General features: G+C 46.8%; 1 protein-coding gene across 3 annotated transcripts in view; it reads right to left on the reverse strand.

Moving 5' to 3' along the window:
• The window catches only part of kif26aa (kinesin family member 26Aa), a 194,546-nt gene that overhangs the window by 103,423 nt on the left and 71,123 nt on the right, over nt 1–20,000 (reverse strand). For all 3 annotated transcript variants that reach the window (XM_063223676.1, XM_063223677.1, XM_063223675.1), the window contains one exon: nt 8,797–8,978. In XM_063223676.1, coding sequence (XP_063079746.1) covers nt 8,797–8,978 — 182 coding nt within the window. The remainder of the gene's footprint in view (nt 1–8,796; nt 8,979–20,000) is intronic.

Here is a 20,000-nt window from a genome sequence, read left to right on the forward strand (position 1 = left end):
ACAGGCACACAGTAAGAAAGGCAGTGTTGATTCATCATTTTGAGCAGTGGTTCTTCATTGGAATAGTCTTGGGACCCCCAATTTGCAACGACCATTAGTTATGTTGTGACCCAATATTTTGCTGTGCCGTCTGAATCTTCAAATTCACAAATTCAAAAATCTATCCATGTACTTTGTAGGCTATTTCATGATATGCATCCGCATTTGTATGCTGATACAAAACCTCTGCCTACTACTAGCAGAGATTATGTTTCATTCTGTCTTTGACATCACAGTCAATGCCATCTTGTGACTGTCAATGGAATGGTGAATTCATATATATTTCAGACCACAGCTCCCCGACCCACTCAGGACCCCTGTGCGACCCACTTTTGGGTCCCGACCCATCAGTTAAGAAACACTGACTTACTGTAGAGGATACGCTCAGTCCAAATGAAAGCGAAAGCCCATTGGGAAACTCCAACTCCCATTGTCATTGTGACACAGCACTCCACAGCACACAAGTTAACAATGCACACGGCACACAACGAAATTGCATTTATGCCTCACCCGTGCAAGGGGTCAGCCCTCAGTGGCGCCCCATGGGGAGCAGTGCGGTGGGACGGTACCATGCTCAGGGTACCTCAGTCATGGAGGAGGATGGGGGGAGAGCACTGGTTGATTACTCCCCCCACCAACCTGGCGGGTCGGGAGTCGAACCGGCAACCTCTGGGATGCAAGTCTGACGCCCTAACCGCTCACCCATGACTGCCCTGTGCTACAAATGCTCTGATGTTAAATCAACTCTCAGAGTGCTGAATGAACACTGCATTTGTTACTGTGGAACAAACAATATTGGAGGGGCTAAGGGAGCAGCGAGAAGGGGGAGAGCGAAAGAGATTGCAGTACATGGAAAACTCACACTGACAGGGTAATGGAGGGACTGTTTCCCATCTGTACTACCATATTTTTCACATCTTGCACTTTCGTGTTGCAAGAAATCCCATAAAGGTTTTTATGTAGATGGCTTCCATGTTAGACTCACTGTGGGAAGCACTGTTATGGAATTTTATTTTGTGTGGCGCAGTGCAGAGAAAGTAAATGAAATAGCACAAAAAAAGGATTCATTTCCTTCGGCTTCGATCCTGCTATCTGGAAGGTAGGGTGAATTGGGAAAGATGGGGAAGATATTGCCCTTGAACACACACAGCAGAAAGGAGAGAAATAGGGGAGGTTGTATTCCACTGCTCCGCTCTGGTCTCACACATCTCACATGTCATAAATGCTTCATGAGATCTGCCAGAGTTGTAGCCGGAGGAGAGGCTGCCTTTGTTTGGTTTACACCAGTAGCTCCAACCAAAGCGAAGGCTCAGCCACGATGGAGTCCAAATCAGGTCTCCAGTGTGAGCTCCTTCTGTTCAAGTTCTCTCTCCATCTCTTATTTTCTCTATCTAGGCCTCCTCTTTCTCTATCTCTCTCTCTCTCTCTCTCTCTCTCTCTCTCTCTCTCTCTCTTTCTCTCTCGCTCTCTCTCTCCTTCTCTCCTTCTCTCTCTCTCTCTCTCTCTCTCTCTCTCTCTCTCTCTCTCTCTCTCTCTCTCTCTCTTTCTCTCTCGCTCTCTCTCTCTCTCTCGCTCTCTCTCTTCTATCTAAGCCTCCTCTGTCTCTCTTTCTTTCTCTCTCTCTCTCTCTCTCTCTCTCTCTCTCTCTCTCTCTCTCTCTCTCTCTCTCATCCATCACTCTCACTTTCACTACTTTCCTTTTGCATTCCCCTCCCTCCTCTTTCTCCCTCCGCCTCATTCTCTCCATACCACACTGTGTTACCATTATGCTGCCATGGCAACTTGCCCATGAGATTCTGTCCAAGGTGTTATGGTCAGTTACTATTCAAGGCCAAACTAAGGGCAGAGAGATGTGTTGTTTTTTTCTCCATTTGTTAGTAGTCTAGTGTTTTTTTTTTAATTCCACACATTTTAAATACACCAGACACACAAGCTGCTCATGAATTTAAAACCACATAATTTAGCCTGCCTGCCGGCGTGTTCGCTCGTTCTAGTTGAGCCATGTTCAATTCGCAGCAATCTCCATTTGTCAGTTGGGTGAGGGGAGAGGGGGGGCTTTTGTTTCATTTGCATAATGGCAATGCTTTGCTTCAAAGGCTTATTGAGTGAACGAACGCGCGCATCCATATCCATTTGAAGTGCTGACAAAGCACTATAAAACAACACAGCGCAGCGCAGCACAGCTCGGCCCTCACCTTGCCTGCTGCCAGCAGCAGCCCACCCGTTTCACCGGTACCTACGGATAAAGCTGCGCTCCGCGAAACGTGACACGCGGAAATCGGATGATCTCCTCGGCATTCAACAAGGCACGCGACGACGGTAGGATAGCATGAGGGAGCTGAATGCGAGGGGGGGGGGGGGTTGGGGGGGGTTGGCTGAGTAAATGCACAGAGAATGAGCATCTACTGTCTCGTGACTCGTGTCGATTTTTGCACAGTTCCTGGAAGAAGAAGCAGCAGCCGACAGAAGCAGAAGCAACACCACAGTGGGGTTGAGGGAGAAGTAATCTGACGCATGTGACTCCTGTTTGCAGGGCGGTAATTGGTCTGATGATTGCGCCGCGGCAAAGTGAAGTCTCGGGGAAAAAAGATGGCCATTTCGTACAGTGGCCTGCCGCGTCGGACGCCGAAGAGAAACACATGGTCCAATTCCATTTCTCTCTCTCTCTCTCTCTCTCTCTCTCTCTCTCTCTCTCTCTCTCTCTCTCTCTCTGATCCGCGGGGTGCCTCCAGTCTATACCCTAATGATATGCACAGTCACAGAGTAATCAGAGCGCACAACTGAGAATCTCTCATTTTCCACACGCACAGACAGACTCTCCTACACACACACACACACACAAGAACACCCACACACACACACACACACACACACACACACACACACACACACACACACACACACACACACACACACACACACACACACACACACACACACACACACACACACATGAACACACACATGAACACCCACACACACACACCTCGAAAAGTCAATACATTCACATTCATGTCAGTCCCATGAGCGAGTAAATTATTCAGGACATTGTAAATTGTGTGGACCGCGGCATGGTGGCGTCCAATTATGTGACGCGAGGTGGTCCGCTCTGGCGCCCGCCGCCGCCGGACAATAATAAGGGGCGTATTTAATTAGGTTAGGGGGGGAACTAGATTATTTGTGGCGTCCAATCCATGGCGCCGTCGGAAAGGATTAGAAGGAGTGCGAGTTGACTTTAAGGTCCATGTATACACAGTTAAAAAACAATGCCGTGTTAATTTAACACTCAGAGAGTCCGTTTAGCACCATCTGGAGTGGATTTGGTCCCAAAGTACTCTCTAAGTGTTGAATTAACACTGCATTTGTTGCGAGTTGACTTTAAGGTCTGTGTGTCCGGTACGCGTTGTGTTTTACGGTTAATACAGTGGCAATGGTGTGGTCTCGTTCTTTTTTAGCTATTTATCAATTTTTTTTTAAAGTGCAAATCCTCTTAGGAAAATGATTCAAGCACTGTACGGGTCAGGTCTTACAGCACACGTTTCTTCTCTTTTGCTTCTTCTCTTTGCTTCGGTTTGTCTCTACACTCATTTATTCAGTTCATTGTTTCGATTTGTGCTTCAAAAAGACAAACTGTCCTTAGGAAAATGATGCAGGAGTCACAGTCTACGTAGGTGACATAGCTCTCCCACTGGACGTCTCTGTTGCTCTTTTCTTTCCTTTCCTTTTCTTTTCTTTTCTTTTCTTTTCTTTGCCTCTCTTCACTCCCTGTCCCTTAGTGTGCTTTCTCGTTCTCTCGTCTGCTGCATCCCCTTTGCTATTTTCCTCCTCTTCCAATCTCGGTGTAAATGTGATCCTATCAAAGAATAGGTCAGTGCACTGCATTAGATCGGTGCAACAGAATAGGGCAAGGGCTCGGCTGATTTCCATCAAACTGGCAGGCAGGGACGCCAATAGTATTTGCCGGGCCTGGGACAAAAACATCTGAAAGGGCCCCCCACTCTCAATACATGTATTACAATGTAATGAGAACCCAATTCTGGGCAGCCCCTCTCCATGGGCACAGGACAACTGACCCCCATACTTGCCGGACTTGCTGGCCAGCACCCAAAGGCTGACGTTAAAGATTGCTGGGCTTAGTATACCGTGGGTCTGCTTGCTCGCTTTTTGTTTTGGTTTTTTTGGTCGGAAAAAAGATGCTTTCTAAAACAATAATAATCTCTCTTTTAAACGATGTCGGGGAACACAAGTCCTGAGGGCAAACTCATCTCATCTCATCTTATCTTTATTCCCATAATCACTTTACCCCCCTTCTTCTTCTTCTTCTTCTTCTTCTTGGAGCTCCTGTTATTCAGTATGAGCTCAGCCGAGGTGAGGGGGAACAACATAAAAGAGAATCGTCCAACAAACTCGCCTCCACATGGCAGAGTAATGCACCCTAATGAGGCCCCCGCTCTTTAACCCTCTGAGGTCTAAGGCTTTTCAGAGGCTTTTAGGCTGCTTGCACCACCCTAACATTTTCAAGTATTTTCATTTAATATATATATATTCGGGACATGGAAGGTCTGAGGTTTCTAATGGTGTGACTTATATGTTTCAATGACAAAAACTCACAGAGTTACAGATTTGTTTTTGGAGACACATTGCCCTCTGAAGGGCACTCGGACCTCAGAGGGTTAAAAGAGGAAGGAAGGGGGTGCTGATCAACATTTCCACTGAAATAATTTGCAGAGAAAAGAAAGCTTGCATCAGCCTCAGAAACAAAAAAAATGTGTCTCAGCTTCAGGAACAAAGAGCTGTTCTTCTCATGTTGTAGTCCACCCACACAGGATGACACTTTTCTTACCACAGTACTTGCCACATGTCGCCATACCTGTGTTGTCTTGTTTCGAGTAAGGGAAATCGAGAGAGTGTTTTAGCATCCTACCGACAGGAGTCACCTCAAGGTAAATATTAAACCTCCCACTAAAAGGGTTTAACCTTAACGAACTTAGTAGCCAGTGAAACATTGTAATAGTCATTGAAATGACTTTACTACCAGACCAGTAGGCTACTACACTACTACAACCTCACACAGTAATACATTACGCCTTGGTCATTACCATTCTAGTAACAACAAATTTATAGCGGGAGCCATGTCTTAACCGATTAACCTAGTAAAAAAGCGCTCTACCACTGGTTAGTTGTAACACTTGGGTATTATTTGAGTCACACATAACCGGGTGGGTAACGAAGTCAAAATGTTTCCAGCATACAGCTCTTGTCTACCATGATAAACGTTCAAGGTGCTAAAAGCTAACTAGCAGCTAGATGCTAGCCTCCCTCCTTGCACCTCATCGCCAACCAAACGTGGTATTGTTTCAGAATTGAGGGACCGCACTACTGTGCAAAGCCCTGTTTCACTGTTTCACACACCCCTTGTCTACTAAGATAACCTTTCAAAGATGCTTACTCCTTCCACCTTATCGCCAACCCCACATAGTCTTGTTTCAAGGGGGGGGGAATCGAGGGACTGCACTAACGGTACTGTGCAAAGCCCAAGCAGTGAGCTGAAGCCTGTGAGATCTTGTGCCTCACAGGTATCTTGTCTGGTATCAACACTCCATATGACAGGGGAGCAATTGGCTCAGGAATCCCTCGGGGCCATCTTCCTTCTCATTCGCTCAGCATCCAGACGAGCAAGAGCAAGCCAACTGGCGAGTGGTCTGTCTCTCTGTCTTGCTTTTCCGAGCAGTGTGTGTGTGTGTGTGTGTGTTTGTGTGTGTGTGTGTGTGTGTGTGTGTGTGTGTGTGTGTGTGTGTGTGTGTGTGTGTGTGTGTGTGTGTGTGTGTGTGTGTGTGTGTGTGTGTGTGTGTGTGTGTGTGTGTGTAGACGTGTGTGTGTGTGTGTGTGTGTAGACGTGTGTGTAGACGTGTGTAGACGTGTGTGTGTGTGTGTGTGTGTATGTGTGTGTGTGTGTGTGTGTGTGTGTGTGTGTGTGTGTGTGTGTGTGTGTGTGTGTGTGTGTGTGTGTGTGTGTGTGTGTGTGTGTGTGTGTGTGTGTGTGTGTGTGTGTGTGTGTGTGGCTCTCTGGAGCTTCATGCCATTTCAGATTTTCACACCCTTCCCGGGGACGGCGAAGTGCAGCAATCATTGATGACATTTCGCCACGTTAGTCCGGGCAGCCATCAGCAGCAGAGGTCCCCACTGCCACCACCCCCCCCCCCCCCAAGACTGTGACAGAGCCCGGTGTGGCAGCAAGGGGAGGCAGGGCGACTGCTTTTTGCCGGGGGGCAACAGAAGGCTTCTGGAAGTCTTGGGAGTGCAAGGGAGCACAGAGAGAGAGAGAGAGAGAGAGAGAGAGAGAGCGGGAGAGCGAGAGAGAGAGAGAGACAGAGAGAGAGAGAGAGAGAGAGAGAGAGAGAGAGAGAGAGAGAGAGAGAGAGAGAGAGAGAGAGAGTGAGAGAGAGAGAGAGAGAGAGAGAGCGGGAGAGAGAAAGAGAGAGAGAAAGAGAGAGAGAGAGAAAGAGAGAAAGAGAGAGAGAGAGAGAGAGTGGGGGAGAGAGAGAGAGAGAAAGAGAGAGAGAGAGAGAGAGAGTGGGGGAGAGAGAGAGAGCAGGAGAGCAAGAGAGCAAGAGAGAGAGAAAGAGAGAGAGAGAGAGGGAGAGAGAGAGAGAGAGAGAGAGAGAGAGAGAGAGAGAGAGCGGGAGAGCGAGAGAGAGAGAGAGAGAGAGAGAGAGAGAGAGAGAGAGAGAGAGAGAGAGGTGCTGGGCTATGTGAGGAAGAGGAGCAGTGACATTCCCAGACAAAAATAGAAACAGCAGTAGGACACATGTCCCCATTATTGCAAATAGGGGTGTTCCGTAGGATATGGGTGTAGTGAGAGTTCACACAGGAGACAAACTGCAAGAGTGGGTGGTTTCGAGGGTGATGATGGTGGTGGTGGGAGTGTGGGCGTAGTAGACCAACTTCACACTGGAGCCAAACTGCAAGAGCGGGTAGTTTTGAGGGTTGATGATCAGAGGCGCATCTTGTCACCAGGCTAGGCTAGGCTAGGCAGACGATTGGGGCCCCCAAGCCCCTAGATAGTGAATAACAGCCCACATGTTGCCACAGTAGTGGCGATTTTGGTTCAAATGTTCATTCTTTTGCATTTTTGCTTGGGGCCCCATCTGATCCTAGAATCGCCTCTGGTGATGATCAGAGGCACATCCTGTCACCAGGCAAGGCTAGGCCGCCGATTGGGGCCCCCAAGCCTATAGATGGTGAATAACATCTTAGATTTTAAACTACAGTAGTGGCGATTTGATGCAGACTCTTTTGAATTTTCTCTTGGGGCCCCAAACTTGCCCTAGAATCGCCTCTGGTGATGGTGGTGGTGGTGGGAGATGCAAGAGCAAGTTCACACAGAGGGAAACCTGCAAGAGTAGTGGTGTTGGTAGTGTGGAGATTTTGGTAAGGGACTACGTACATGTGTATGCTGTGGATGTTCACAGTTAAGGGCCCAGAATTCAACCTCCAAAGAAGCAGTTTGAAAAGTGTGTTCAGTCGAAGTTCAAAGTAAGAGCCAAATATTCCAGACAAAGACAGAGCATGTAAGGGTGTGTGTGCAGTAGATGTTACTAGTAGAGATGTACAGGATCCAAGATCCGGTTCCGGATCCGGCAGGATAATAGGGTTTTTCAGACTATCAGGATCCGGCAGGATCTTAAGCAGTGGATCCGGTATCCGGCAGTTACCTAAAAATCAGGATCTGGGGCATCTCTACTTTTTACATAGCCTAGGCTTTTCAGTCAGTCTTTCACAACCCCAATCGCTGCATGGAGTGAAAGCCCTTTGGAAGCGGCCGTTGAAGGCAGTGTGGCAGTAAGCCAATGAGTCTTAAAAATAGTTTGCGCCAACATAATAAAAAGGGCCCCACGTGTGCGAGTTGGCTATGTGTTTCAACCCTTTCGTAGGATTCGGTATCCGGTTCTGGATCCGGCAGGATCTTAAGCAGTGGATCCGGTAGCCGGCAGGATCCTAAAAATCAGGATCCGGTGCATCTCTAGTTACTAGTAAGAACCAGGAATTCTACCTGCAGAGAACACGTTTGTATGGGAGAGTGTGTTGAAAGACAGTTCAAACCATGGACTCAGGAAACAATGTCTGAAGTAGCTGTTTGTATGGATGGATGTACAGTATTATGTGCAGTTGAAAGCTCAGAGAGAGGGCTAATAGTTATACATGCAGGCAACCAATTTGCGGCAGAGAATGTATTGAAAGCTCAAACCATGAACTGGTGACTCATGACTCATACCAATGTTGAAAGGAGCCGCGTGTATGGGTGTACAGTACTATGTGCAGTGGAGGTCAAGAGGCTCAGGATTATCTATCTGCAAAGGATCCATTTGCAGCATAAAGTGAATTGAAAGAATGGACTCCAATGCAGCCAATGTTTGAAGGAGTGGTTCGTATGCATGGGTGTAGTGGGCGCGGTACGCAGGAGTACGCAGTCCACCCACTTCTCCTGAGGTGAGATTTTAAAAAAACCTTCTGCCCAAGTTTGAATACAAAAATGAATGATCACCTGGCAATATGGACCAAACAGATGGAAAGGGAGAAGAATGACAGTACGTCAGTAGGACAGTATGAGGGTTTTGACATAAGTTGCCTAAAGAAAGGTTGCCTACCCCCACGTACCCCCACTTTAAAAATCCCCACTACACCACTGTTCGTATGGGTGTTTGTATGTGCAATGGAGGTTCAGAGGAGGACAGGAGGCTCAGGAGCCAAGCCTACCTGAGGAAGAAGGAGGCCGCGGTGCTGCTGGCGTAGTTGGAGGAGGAGGAGGCGGGGGAGGAGGAGGAGGAAGAGGAGGAGTGCACTTGGCCGGTCGGGGAGGAGATGGAGGATGGGGAGCTCATCAAACCTGGGCTGAGGCTGTCCATGGGCAAGCTCTCTCTATCAGCATCAGCGGATACCTAATGTGGAGAGACAAGAAAGGGAGAGACAGGTGGAGAGAGACGGAGAGAGGGAGAGAGAGATACAGAGAGGGAGAGAGAGGAAGAGGAAGAGGAAGAGGAAGAGGAAGAGGAAGAGAATGAATGATTATTATCACCATTCACTATTACAAAACACTCCTCAGACATATATAAAAAGGCATATCAACTGATAGAGAGAGAGAGAGAGAGAGAGAGAGAGAGAGAGAGAGAGAGAGAGAGAGAGAGAGAGAGAGAGAGACAGAGAGAGACAGAGAGAGAGAGAGGCAGAGGTTAAAACAGAGAGAAATAAGAAATATCACAACACAATATGCACTGCGACAGCATTTATCACTCCAGCATTTTCATGTATGAAAGTGCCATTTTTTCCCCAGTCATAATGAATATTTAGAATTTGATGGTGGTGGTAAGATTTCGTGGAAAAACGTAACATTTGTGAATGGGCAGCATGAATTCTGGAAATAAACAACTACTAGAAATCTTACACAGTGCAGCTTTAATGCTGTTTATGGGGTCATTTGTGGGGGGATCAGGATGCAGATAGCCCGCGGCAAGGGAGAGATGCCCTGGGGCGATAGACAGTGGAGTGGGGGGATGGGGGGGTTGCATTGTGTGGAGTGGTGTGTCAGTCAGGCAGATGTACCTCTCACACCCCCAACCCCTCCACACACACACACACGCGCGCGCACGCACACACGCACACACGCGCGCGTACACACACACACACACACACACACACACACACGCGCGCTCACACACACAAACACGCACACACTGCACACACACACTGTACACACACACAAACACGCGCACACACACACACACACACACACACACACACACACACACACACACACTCACACACACTGTACACACACACACACACACACACACACACACACACACACACACACACACACACACACACACACACACACACACACACACACACTACACTACATATTGTATACACAGACAGCCTCGTCGACAGCAGGGCACGCTACGCTCCTTGGGGAGCTTGGCTGCTGCACCAGTGGCTGGCTTGCTCAGGCAGGAAAGGCAAGGAAAGGCAAGGCAGGCAAGGCAGGCAGGCAAGGCAAGGTGGAGGTTCCCAAACCTTTTGAGCAGGGACCCCCTTTTGAACTTAAAGTGATACTGTCCCATTTTTGGAAATAAGCTTAAGTTAAAATATAAAGAAATAAACTAGAAATAAGCTGAGTTAAATAATAGGGTTGTACTCTTCATCTGTACTGTCAACCTTTCTCTGAGTATGGCAGTGCACCTCCATGCTAGCAGTTAGCATTGAGTTCTATGAGACCAGTGGCTAACTGGTCTCATAAAAAGCCTATTATTTAAGTCAAGGGGAGGTGTAAAATAAGCTTATTTCCAAAAATGGGACAGTATCACTTCAAGAATATTTTTGCGCACGCCTGCATGCCCAAGTGATTTTTTGTCCATTAATATTGCTAGATTTTCCATTAATAGTTTGTCTGAAGCTAATATGACTAGAAATCCACAGCAAATACATAATATGTTAGCTGTGTTATGTTAGCTGTTAATCTGTGGATTTCCCGTTTTTCGCGTGTCCCCAACCCCCCTTCAGTACCTCTGCAACCCCCATAGGGGTTCCGACCCCCATTTTGGGAACTAAGGAGGCCAGTCAAGGCAAGGCAAGGTGTAGGGAAGGAGGGAGGGAGGGAAGGAGAAAGCCATCCCCCTGCATCAAACTGGGACTTGTCGCTCCATTTGCACACTGCCTGTGGACCAGAGCCGAGAGGCTGTACGGCGCGCATACAAATGACAGACAGCTCTCCGTGGTGCATGTGTACATGTGTGTGTGTGTGTCAGTGTGTGTCAAGGTGTGTGTGTGCGTGTGTGTGTGCGTGCGTGCATGTGCGTGTTTTTGGAGTTATTTTATTTGTTCATGTGTGTGTGTGTATGTGTGTCAATGTGTGTATGTGTGTGTGTCTGTGTATCAATGTGTATATGTGTCTGTGTGTCAATGTGTGTGTGTATGCGTGTGTGCATATGTGCGTGTGTGCATTTGTGTGCGTGTGTGTGTGTCAATGTGTGTATGTGTGTGTGCGTGTATGCATGTGTGTGTTTTCGTAGTTATTTTTTTTCTCCTTGTAGAGGGCATTCAGAGCCAGTGGGCCGGACATGTCAAATGGAGAGCTGTTGTTGAATAGTACTCTCTCTCTTTACTCTCTCTCTCAACAATCTCACTCTCTCCCTCTCAATTGCTAGTGTCTTTCTGTCTGCCTGGCTGTCTGCCTGATTGTCCACCTGCTTTCATGTGTGTTGCAGTACATATCAGAGAGAGTAGAGAGAGAGAGAGAGGTTCCATTGGCCCATTGTTTCCGGGTTCTATTATTGGGGGGGAAATCCCCCTTTAGGCAGACCTAGGCAGACCTAAGGACTGTTCTATTCAATGCTAGGAGCATTATGACACACCCCTTTAGGCAGACCGGAACCTGGTCACGTTAGGTGCCCATAGAAACCTATTATGTTGGCATATCTCTATATAGGCTACTTAAAGAATCTCTGGTACATATGGCTGGCCAGAGACGGTGGGCCGGTTAGGTTAGAACCTATAGAAAATATTTGATATGGCTAAAAAGATCACAATACGTTATGCAATATCATTCAGTATTGATTTGTATGCCTATTTCTGTGGTCCAACTGGCTGATCATTGAATATTGACCTGCATTCTATCAGGATCTCAATATGTGATTGATTAATCGAAGTTGTTTGTGATACGTATCTACTACATGGTTTATTCATGATACAGGATTAGAAACTGTATTGGCAAGGCTTGTTATCTGTGTAACTAAAGCGAGAAAAACACCTTGACATGAATATTGCAACATGCATACAGTATCAAGCAAGAAGCAAGAAATATATGATATTTTCATGTTAAAAATCAATCTTGCCAACATCATTTCTGTCATTGCGTTCTTATTGCTGTTCAGCGCTCTAACGACTAACCATCCTACAGATTCATAAATGCACTGCAAAACAACACAGTGTTAATTCAACCCACAGAGCAGTGGTGCTCAAACTGTGGTACACGTACCACTGGTGGTACTTGAGACATTTCTGGTGGTACTTGGAGGGAATAATTAATTTTATGCATTGATTTGAAGGCTGATCAAGTTGTTGCAGTTGAATTGTATTGCACTTGCACTGAATATGACCGTAGCTGTTGAGGCCATTATGAACCTCTCCTCTTATTGACAGGCAAAAGTGAATATGGAAGGCCTTTACTGCGATATTCTAATGTTGGTTGTCAAGGTGGTACTCGGAGAGGTCAATATTTTCTCAGGTGGTACTTCACACAAAAAGTTTGAGAACCACTGCCTTAGAGCATTCCCTGGGACCACTCTAGAGGAGCTAAATCAACTCTCTAAGTGTTTAATACACACTACATTTTTCACAGACAAAGCTTCATTTTGCGAGAATTCCTGAATTAGCAACAAGGGGATTAGTGACTGGCATGGCATGGAATTACACATGAATGTGTCAACATTTTAGCTTTGTGCATTTCTAGCCTTCACTGAGCTAACGAGATTACATTTCAAATGGAAAGACAGAGAAGGGAACTGAGTGTGGGAAAGAGAGAATGATGCAGAGAGACAAGGAGAGAGAGAGAGAGAGAGAGAGAGAGAGAGAGAGAGAGAGAGAGAGAGAGAGAGAGAGAGAGAGAGAGAGAGAGAGAGAGAGCGAGAGAGCGAGAGAGAGAGCAATCAGGGGTGTTCATTTATGCTAATTCATTTATGCCCAAAGACAAGACAGATAACTAAAGTAATCATGACTAATGATGTGCTATATTGGTGATCAGTATCCCGTAATTATTACAGTAAGCTCCTGTGAAGTGAAAACCCCTTCAACACAAGGTGTGCAGTAAGCCAGACCGTCAGGCAGCGTTTCTTTTAGTCAGGCCAAGAGCAATACAATATCGTTTCTGAGCTCCCGAAAAATCAGGAACTCCTTCCACTTTGTCGGGAAGCATACAACCATTAGCAAACCAAGGGAGGCAGGTCGACCTTGCCGTTTAGGACATGTTAATTGCTATGCTCTTGGTCAGACCAAGTCTCGAAGAGATATGAAAGTCGATAATAATCAGGCTAGTGTGAGGTAAGAGACTGAAATGAGAGATTCTAAATCCAAACGCCCAAACGGTAGACAGAAAGGACCGAAATTTGAATGCAGATGCAGCTATGTATAAATGTGTGTATTTTAGTTGTCTATATCAAAGAAAGGAAGAAACAACAAAACAATCACGACACAGCTGTGGTGATGGGTTTCAATAGGCCTTATTTTAACACACATACACACACACATACAAAAAACCCTATCAAAAACAGATTGAGACACGAGAGACAGGGCCACAAAGGAACACAGAAGACACACTCCACCATTATCCTCTCGACAGGGGAGGTGAGAGAAGGAAAAACTACAGCAATAGAGGGGGGGCAAAAAACAACATGCACTTTGCTGAACCACATACCATCTGTCCGCATAAGGGCTGCTGCTGCGTCCCTCCCTCCCTCCCAGCCAGTGTTGCCAGATGTGTGTGATCAAATCCCGCCCAAAAGGTTCTCAAAAACCGCCAAAATGCGGCAAATTACGCCCATTTCAACAAATTGCATTGATTTCTATGGGCATAAAACTGCAGAAAAAACAGCAAATGGCCAATTGTTCCCGTTTTTACCCTTAGATGGCTATCCCCCAAGCAGCCCAATTGGACGGGTAACCGCCCAATCTGGCAACACTGCTCCCAGCCTCCCTGCACCGAGATCTATTTATATACTTCCAGAGGTGCCGTCGGGAGGGAGCACGTTCCTCCACATCCTGAAACAATATCACCTCTTTCACCAGACGAGGAAGTGACACCTTCCGACGGGGCCCGGGTCATAAAGCGCGAGCTGCGCGGGGCCCAGTGACACACGGGCTAGACTTTATATAAGCCTGCGTGTCGACAAAAACATATGCCATACGGTGCGACCCGATTGCTAGCTCGTTCGTTCGACATTATAGGTCCTGTCGCCGGTCTGGGGGCCATTGTTGTTGTTGTTGTGGCGACAGGGGAGGGAGGCAAACGGGCAAGTTGTCCTGGGCCCTGGGAAAAAGTGTCGCCCAGAATTGGGGTCGCCGTTACATAATATGTACTGGGAGAGGGGCCCCCTTACAGATGATTTTGTCCCAGGCTTGATCAAAGCAGTCAGCGGCCTTGTTTGTGGGTGTAGCCTACGTATGTTGTTGTGACCGATGCTCGTGCTTATAGTGATTCGGAGGCGGCAAAAAACACGCACCATAGCTGTTATTACCATGGCTGATCTCCATATGTTCTGACAGAAAATGGGGGCGCGAGAGGTGACGGTGGGGAAATCGAGGAGATTTGTGATGTTCGGCTGTCTTGATAGGGCGATAATGAGGCTCACAGGAGAGGCTGATGCCGCCGGTTCAGACAGGGAGGGGAAAAAACAGGAGTGTTTGCATCCCTGAGATGCAAGACGCAACTCGTGTTGCTCCCATCAGCACTGTGTGTGTGTGTGTGTGTGTGTGTGTGTGTGTGTGTGTGTGTGTGTGTGTGTGTGTGTGTGTGTGTGTGTGTGTGTGTGTGGGTGTGTGTGCAGGGCCGATGGCAGCTTTTGCCAGGCCCAGGAAAAAAAATCTCAATTCATACGATGTCATGGGGACCCAATTCTGTGGCCCCCTTCCTCCTGGCCCGGGACAACTGACCCGTTTGTCCATCCCGTTTAGCCCCAGTGTGTGTGTGTGTGTGTGTGTGTGTGTGTGTGTGTGTGTGTGTGTGTGTGTGTGTGTGTGTGTGTGTGTGTGTGTGTGTGTGTGTGTGCACGCTTCTGTTTGTATGTGTGTGTGGCTGAGTCAGTCCTTTTGTATGTGTGAAACTGAATTTTTGTGGGTCTGTGGCTTTGTGTGCGACTTTGTATCTCTGTATTTACGTATGTGTGTGCATGAGTGTGTGTGCGTGTGTGTGCGTGTGTGTGTGTTTGTGTGCGTGCGTGTGTGCATGCGTGCGTGCGTGCGTGCGTGCGTGCGTGCGTGTGTGTGTCTGTCTCTCTGTCTGTCTCTGCGTGTCTGAGCACTAATCCGCAAAGTGTCACGTTGATGGTAATTACATCAGGGCATGTCAGCTGGAGACATTAAGACACAGCGGGAGTCACAAGAGCATGTCTTTTCAAGTTTAAAAAGAAGACGCGACCTCTCTTACACTCTTACAGGTCCGTGATGAGGGCACGTCAGCAGCGGGGAATGAAAATACTAGAGATGTACAGGATCCAAGATCCGGTTCCGGATCCGGCAGGATAATAGGGTTTTTCAGACTATCCGGATCCGGCAAGATCTTAAAGCAGTGGATCCGGTATCCAACAGTTACCTAAAAATTAGGATCTGGGGCATCTCTACTTTTTACGTAGCCTAGGCTTTTCATATGTATTAAGTTCATTATGTCTAACTGTTTAACTTAAACACTTATGGGTTTCTTTTGCCTTCAGACATGTAAAAGTTTTTTTTCTTTTACCTTAGATAAAAACTTTTACATATCTTAAGGCAAAAGAAACCGCTAAGTGTCTAGGCTTTTCAGTCAGTCATGGAGTAAAAGTGCCGTTGAAGGCAGTGTGGCAATAAGCCAATGAGTCTTAAAAATACTTTGCGCCACGTGTGAGAGTTGGCTATGTGTTTCAACCCTTTCGTAGGATCCGGTATCCGGTTCCGGATCCAGCAGGATCTTAAGCAGTGGATCCGGTATCCGGCAGGATCCTAAAAATCAGGATCCGGTGCATCTCTAGAAAATACAGAACATGCATGCTACTCTCTGTACATCATATTCTCTAGATACTTAAACATTTCATACTTTTACTTTAATGTTAATCTCTTGCAATTTATTGTTGGCCATATGTCTCTTGCATGTGTCTTCCTACTGTATATGTAATGAAGGAAATTACTAGTTCTTGTGTTTTACCCTTACGCAACATTAAAGTTCATTTTATCTGTTCTTATTCAAACTGCATGAATATTAAGAAGCCTGGAGTACCTGGGTTATTGGCCCCATATACGACCACCAACCAATGTTGTACTAGAATAATTATGTAATGGAATAACATATCTAGATTCATCTTCATCATACGACCATTTTTCTACGCAGGTCTGGCCCGACTTTGCACAACAGATTTCCATCAGATTTTCTCAGCGTTACATAAGCGTTCTCATGATTAGCTTAGCTACCGTCAAGTAAAAAAAAGACTGCCCATTCAAGACAGATAACAAGCACTTACAAGACTGAGATGAGCATGCGTTAAAAAAAAATGATGCTTGGCTCCTTAGAGCAATCATGTCAGGAGATTGCCTTCTCTTTTTATTTTTTCATTTGTGTTTCTATTTCTTATCTGTACTTCAATCAACGATGATTCTAGCATCAGGGGCGGGGCTATAGGAGGGGCAAGCAGGGCATTTGCCCTTGGGCCCACGGCCCTGCTGTATTGGTGGTGGGGGACCTATTTTGACCTTGGTAGGCCGTATAGGGGGCCCCATCAGTGACTTGCCCTGGGGCCCTGAGTGTGTTTGTTCCGCCACTAATTAGCATCCTATCTTCTTCTCAATGGGGCTGTGGACAGCGTTGCCAGATTGGGTGGTTTCCCACCCAATTGGGCTGCTTAGGATGGCTGTCTGCAGGTAAAAAATGGGTTAAAAGGGCAGTTGGGCAGATTTTTCTGCAAATTTAAGGCCATAGAAGTCAATATAATTACAGGTAGTTAAAATTGTGCAGGCTTTAGTGTTTCGAGGCGGATTTTGAGCATCTTTTCAGCTGGAAATCATTAGTCACATCTGGCAACCCTGGCTGTGGAATTGTCTCATTGGGTCAGGCAAAGGGAGGCAATTTCCCTAATAAAATAGAAATAGATTTGGGCTAAATCCAGCTTGCGCAAAACTACAAGTGCTCTTCTTTGGGAGAGATCAGTCCACTCCTATTTCTCTCCCTCCTCTCTTTCATTTCTCCCTCCTTCATTTCATTTCTCTCTCTCTTTCCTTCTCTTTCATTTCTCTACCTCTCCTGTTCACTCTTGTGTTGCTGTTGTTTTTCTAGAATTACCCCGCCGCCTCTGGGCTGGTCTGGCCCATCTCAATGTCCTGCTATCTCAGGCAGACGGTAGAGATTATTTTTTCCTTTCTCTTTTTTTTCACTCTGGACTGGAGGAGGTTTCTGTCTGAAGATGGATGCAGTGAGTCTGGCTATCTGCTGCAGAATCACCTCGGCTTTTTTCATCCTGGTGTTTTTCTCCTTCTCCCTCTCCTGCTCATCTCATCTCTGTCTCCAGCTCATTCTGTACCCACATAACTCAATTTATATAGGGGTACACATCTACACAAACACGTGTGGCGCTCGCACACGCACGCGCGCGCACGCACACACACACACACACACACACACACACACACACACACACACACACATACACACACACTTACTGACAAATTCAGTGAAATAGGCAATAGATATTTTCAGTGATATACTGTAGACAAAGTCTCTTTTATCCACCCAACACATATATGGATGCGGTTCTTCCAACAGACAAAAGCTCAAACACACACACACACACACACGCACACACACACGCACACGCACACGCACACGCACACGCACACGCACACACACACATACAGACACACACACACACACACACACACACACACACACACACACACACACACACACACACACACACACACACACACACACACACACACACACACACAGCAGAAAGGATACGCAGAAGGGAAGGGAGAGGGAAAGTGGTGCATGATGCTGGCACAGCTGTTTGACTGCGGACCAGAGAAGCAGATGGGAGCCTGGCAGTAGCATACGGGTCACACTGGGCATCAACACACTGTGTGTGTGTGTGTGTGTGTGTGTGTGTGTGTGTGTGTGTGTGTGTGTGTGTGTGTGTGTGTGTGTGTGTGTGTGTGTGTGTGTGTGTGTGTGTGCGCGTGCGTGCGTGTGTGCGTGCGTGTGTTTGTGACCTTTCTGCAGTCTTTCCATGTGTGTGTGTGTGTGTGTGTGTGTGTGTGTGTGTGCACGCACGCATATGTGTGCCTGTGTGTGTGTGTGTGTGTGTGTCTGTGTGCGTGTGTGTGTTCATGCACATGCATTTGTATGTCCCCATACTGGGCAACAGCTGAAAAACGTTTAGGGAGCCCCCCTCACCGAGAAAAATAAAACCCTCCAATCGAGCGGCCTGGTAGTGGACTCAGCCACACACTGGGACAGCAGCTGAAAAACGCTTAGCGAATTCTCGCAAAGCGTTGCTGGAGTTGACCAGCCTTTTGGAAGAGAAACAGAAACAGTGTGGCAGAGCCAAGGGGATGGGTTCTCTCTGAACGTTTAGGGAACACTTGCCGAGCATTGCTGGAGTTGGTCAGCCTTTGGAAGCGGAACAAGAATAGCCAGGTGGGTCCAAGGGGATTGGTTCTCTGAATATTTAGAGAACGCTTGCCGGGCATTGCTGGAGTTGGTCAGCCTTTGGAAGCGGAACAAGAATAGTCAGGTGGGGCCAAGGGGATTGGTTCTCTGAATATTTAGAGACAGCGTTGCCGGGTTGGGTGGATGGCCGTCTGCGGGTAAAAATGGCTTTCGGGCGGGTTTTTTTGGCTAATATTTGGCCATAGGAATCAATAGAATTGGGCGGGATTTGGTGCTTCCATTTTTTTTTAGGCTGGTCTCATCAGTCTCATCTGGCAACCCTGTTTAGGGAACGCTTGCAGAGCATTGCTGGAGTTGGTCAGCCTTTGGAAGAGAAACAAAAACAGTCAGGTGGGGCATTGGCAGTGGTGGATGCCAAGGGATTGTCACAATCTCCCCCACAGTTGTCCCATTGTGTCATCCCCCAAAAACCAACAAGACATCAGTGACAGGGTCGTAACCAGACATTTTCAAATACCGGGGTCAAAGACTGTGTACTGCACTGCATATTGCACATTTAGAATGTATCAAACACTTCAGTCAAACTCTTAAGTTTGTATTCATTAATCACTGCCATGGGGATAAATTGGGGTGGCGTATACAGACTGAATTTATCATTGATGATCATATATCGATTTTCATCATACATTTTACATTGCTGAAAAAAATACAGAGGTCATGACCTCTGTGTCCTCAATGGTAGTTACGGCCACGATCACTGAATACCAGTCCATAGGGGAGCTATTATTTCCTCATTGGCTAGCAACATCAGCACAGTGCACAGTGTGATAGGGCATTTGCCCGATTCATTGCATCACGCTGCATTTAGCTGATGTGCTCATTGAGAACTAACTTCCAGCTATTTAGGTACAGCAGGGCACAGATGCTGGAGCAACGTGAGGTTAGATGCCTCGCTCACATCACAGGCACTTCAGCCATGGATGAAGGTGTAGGAGAGATATATTTATCTTCCCAGCCACATCATTCCTACTAAATAAGGGATTCGAACCAGCAATCTTCTGATTCCAAGAGTTGCTGCATGCCCATATCCACTGGGGCACAGCTGCAGATATTAATCTCATCACATCCGACCTGCAACAGCAGATCAGAAGGGAAATAATCACATTGTTCTCATATTAAGTCTCGGCATGCATTGTCTATCCACTTTTCCGTCCCCTGTGGCCTTAATCTGTGATCACATCTTTTGATCTTTGGGAATAGACTTGGGGAAAGGTGACTTTTCTGACCGCTTGGCAGATATTGAGTGCTGTCCTCCACACCTAGATCACATGGCGAGGGGGAGCACAAATGCACTTGTAGAGAGTTACTTGTGCACAATCCCTGGTGCTGAACAAAAAGATTACGTATTTTCTGAAAAAAGGTTCGCACACTCCTTTGGATTTTTTTCTTCTTTAAGTTATTTTTTCTTCTTTTTATTAATTCATTCAATGGCAATGATGTTTCGACCTCCCGGTCTTCCTCAGATTCACTGTTAAACACAGGCTTGACACATTATCTA

The sequence above is a fragment of the Engraulis encrasicolus genome, chromosome 18 (genome assembly GCF_034702125.1).
Source record: "Engraulis encrasicolus isolate BLACKSEA-1 chromosome 18, IST_EnEncr_1.0, whole genome shotgun sequence".
In the NCBI taxonomy this organism is placed as follows: domain Eukaryota; kingdom Metazoa; phylum Chordata; class Actinopteri; order Clupeiformes; family Engraulidae; genus Engraulis; species Engraulis encrasicolus.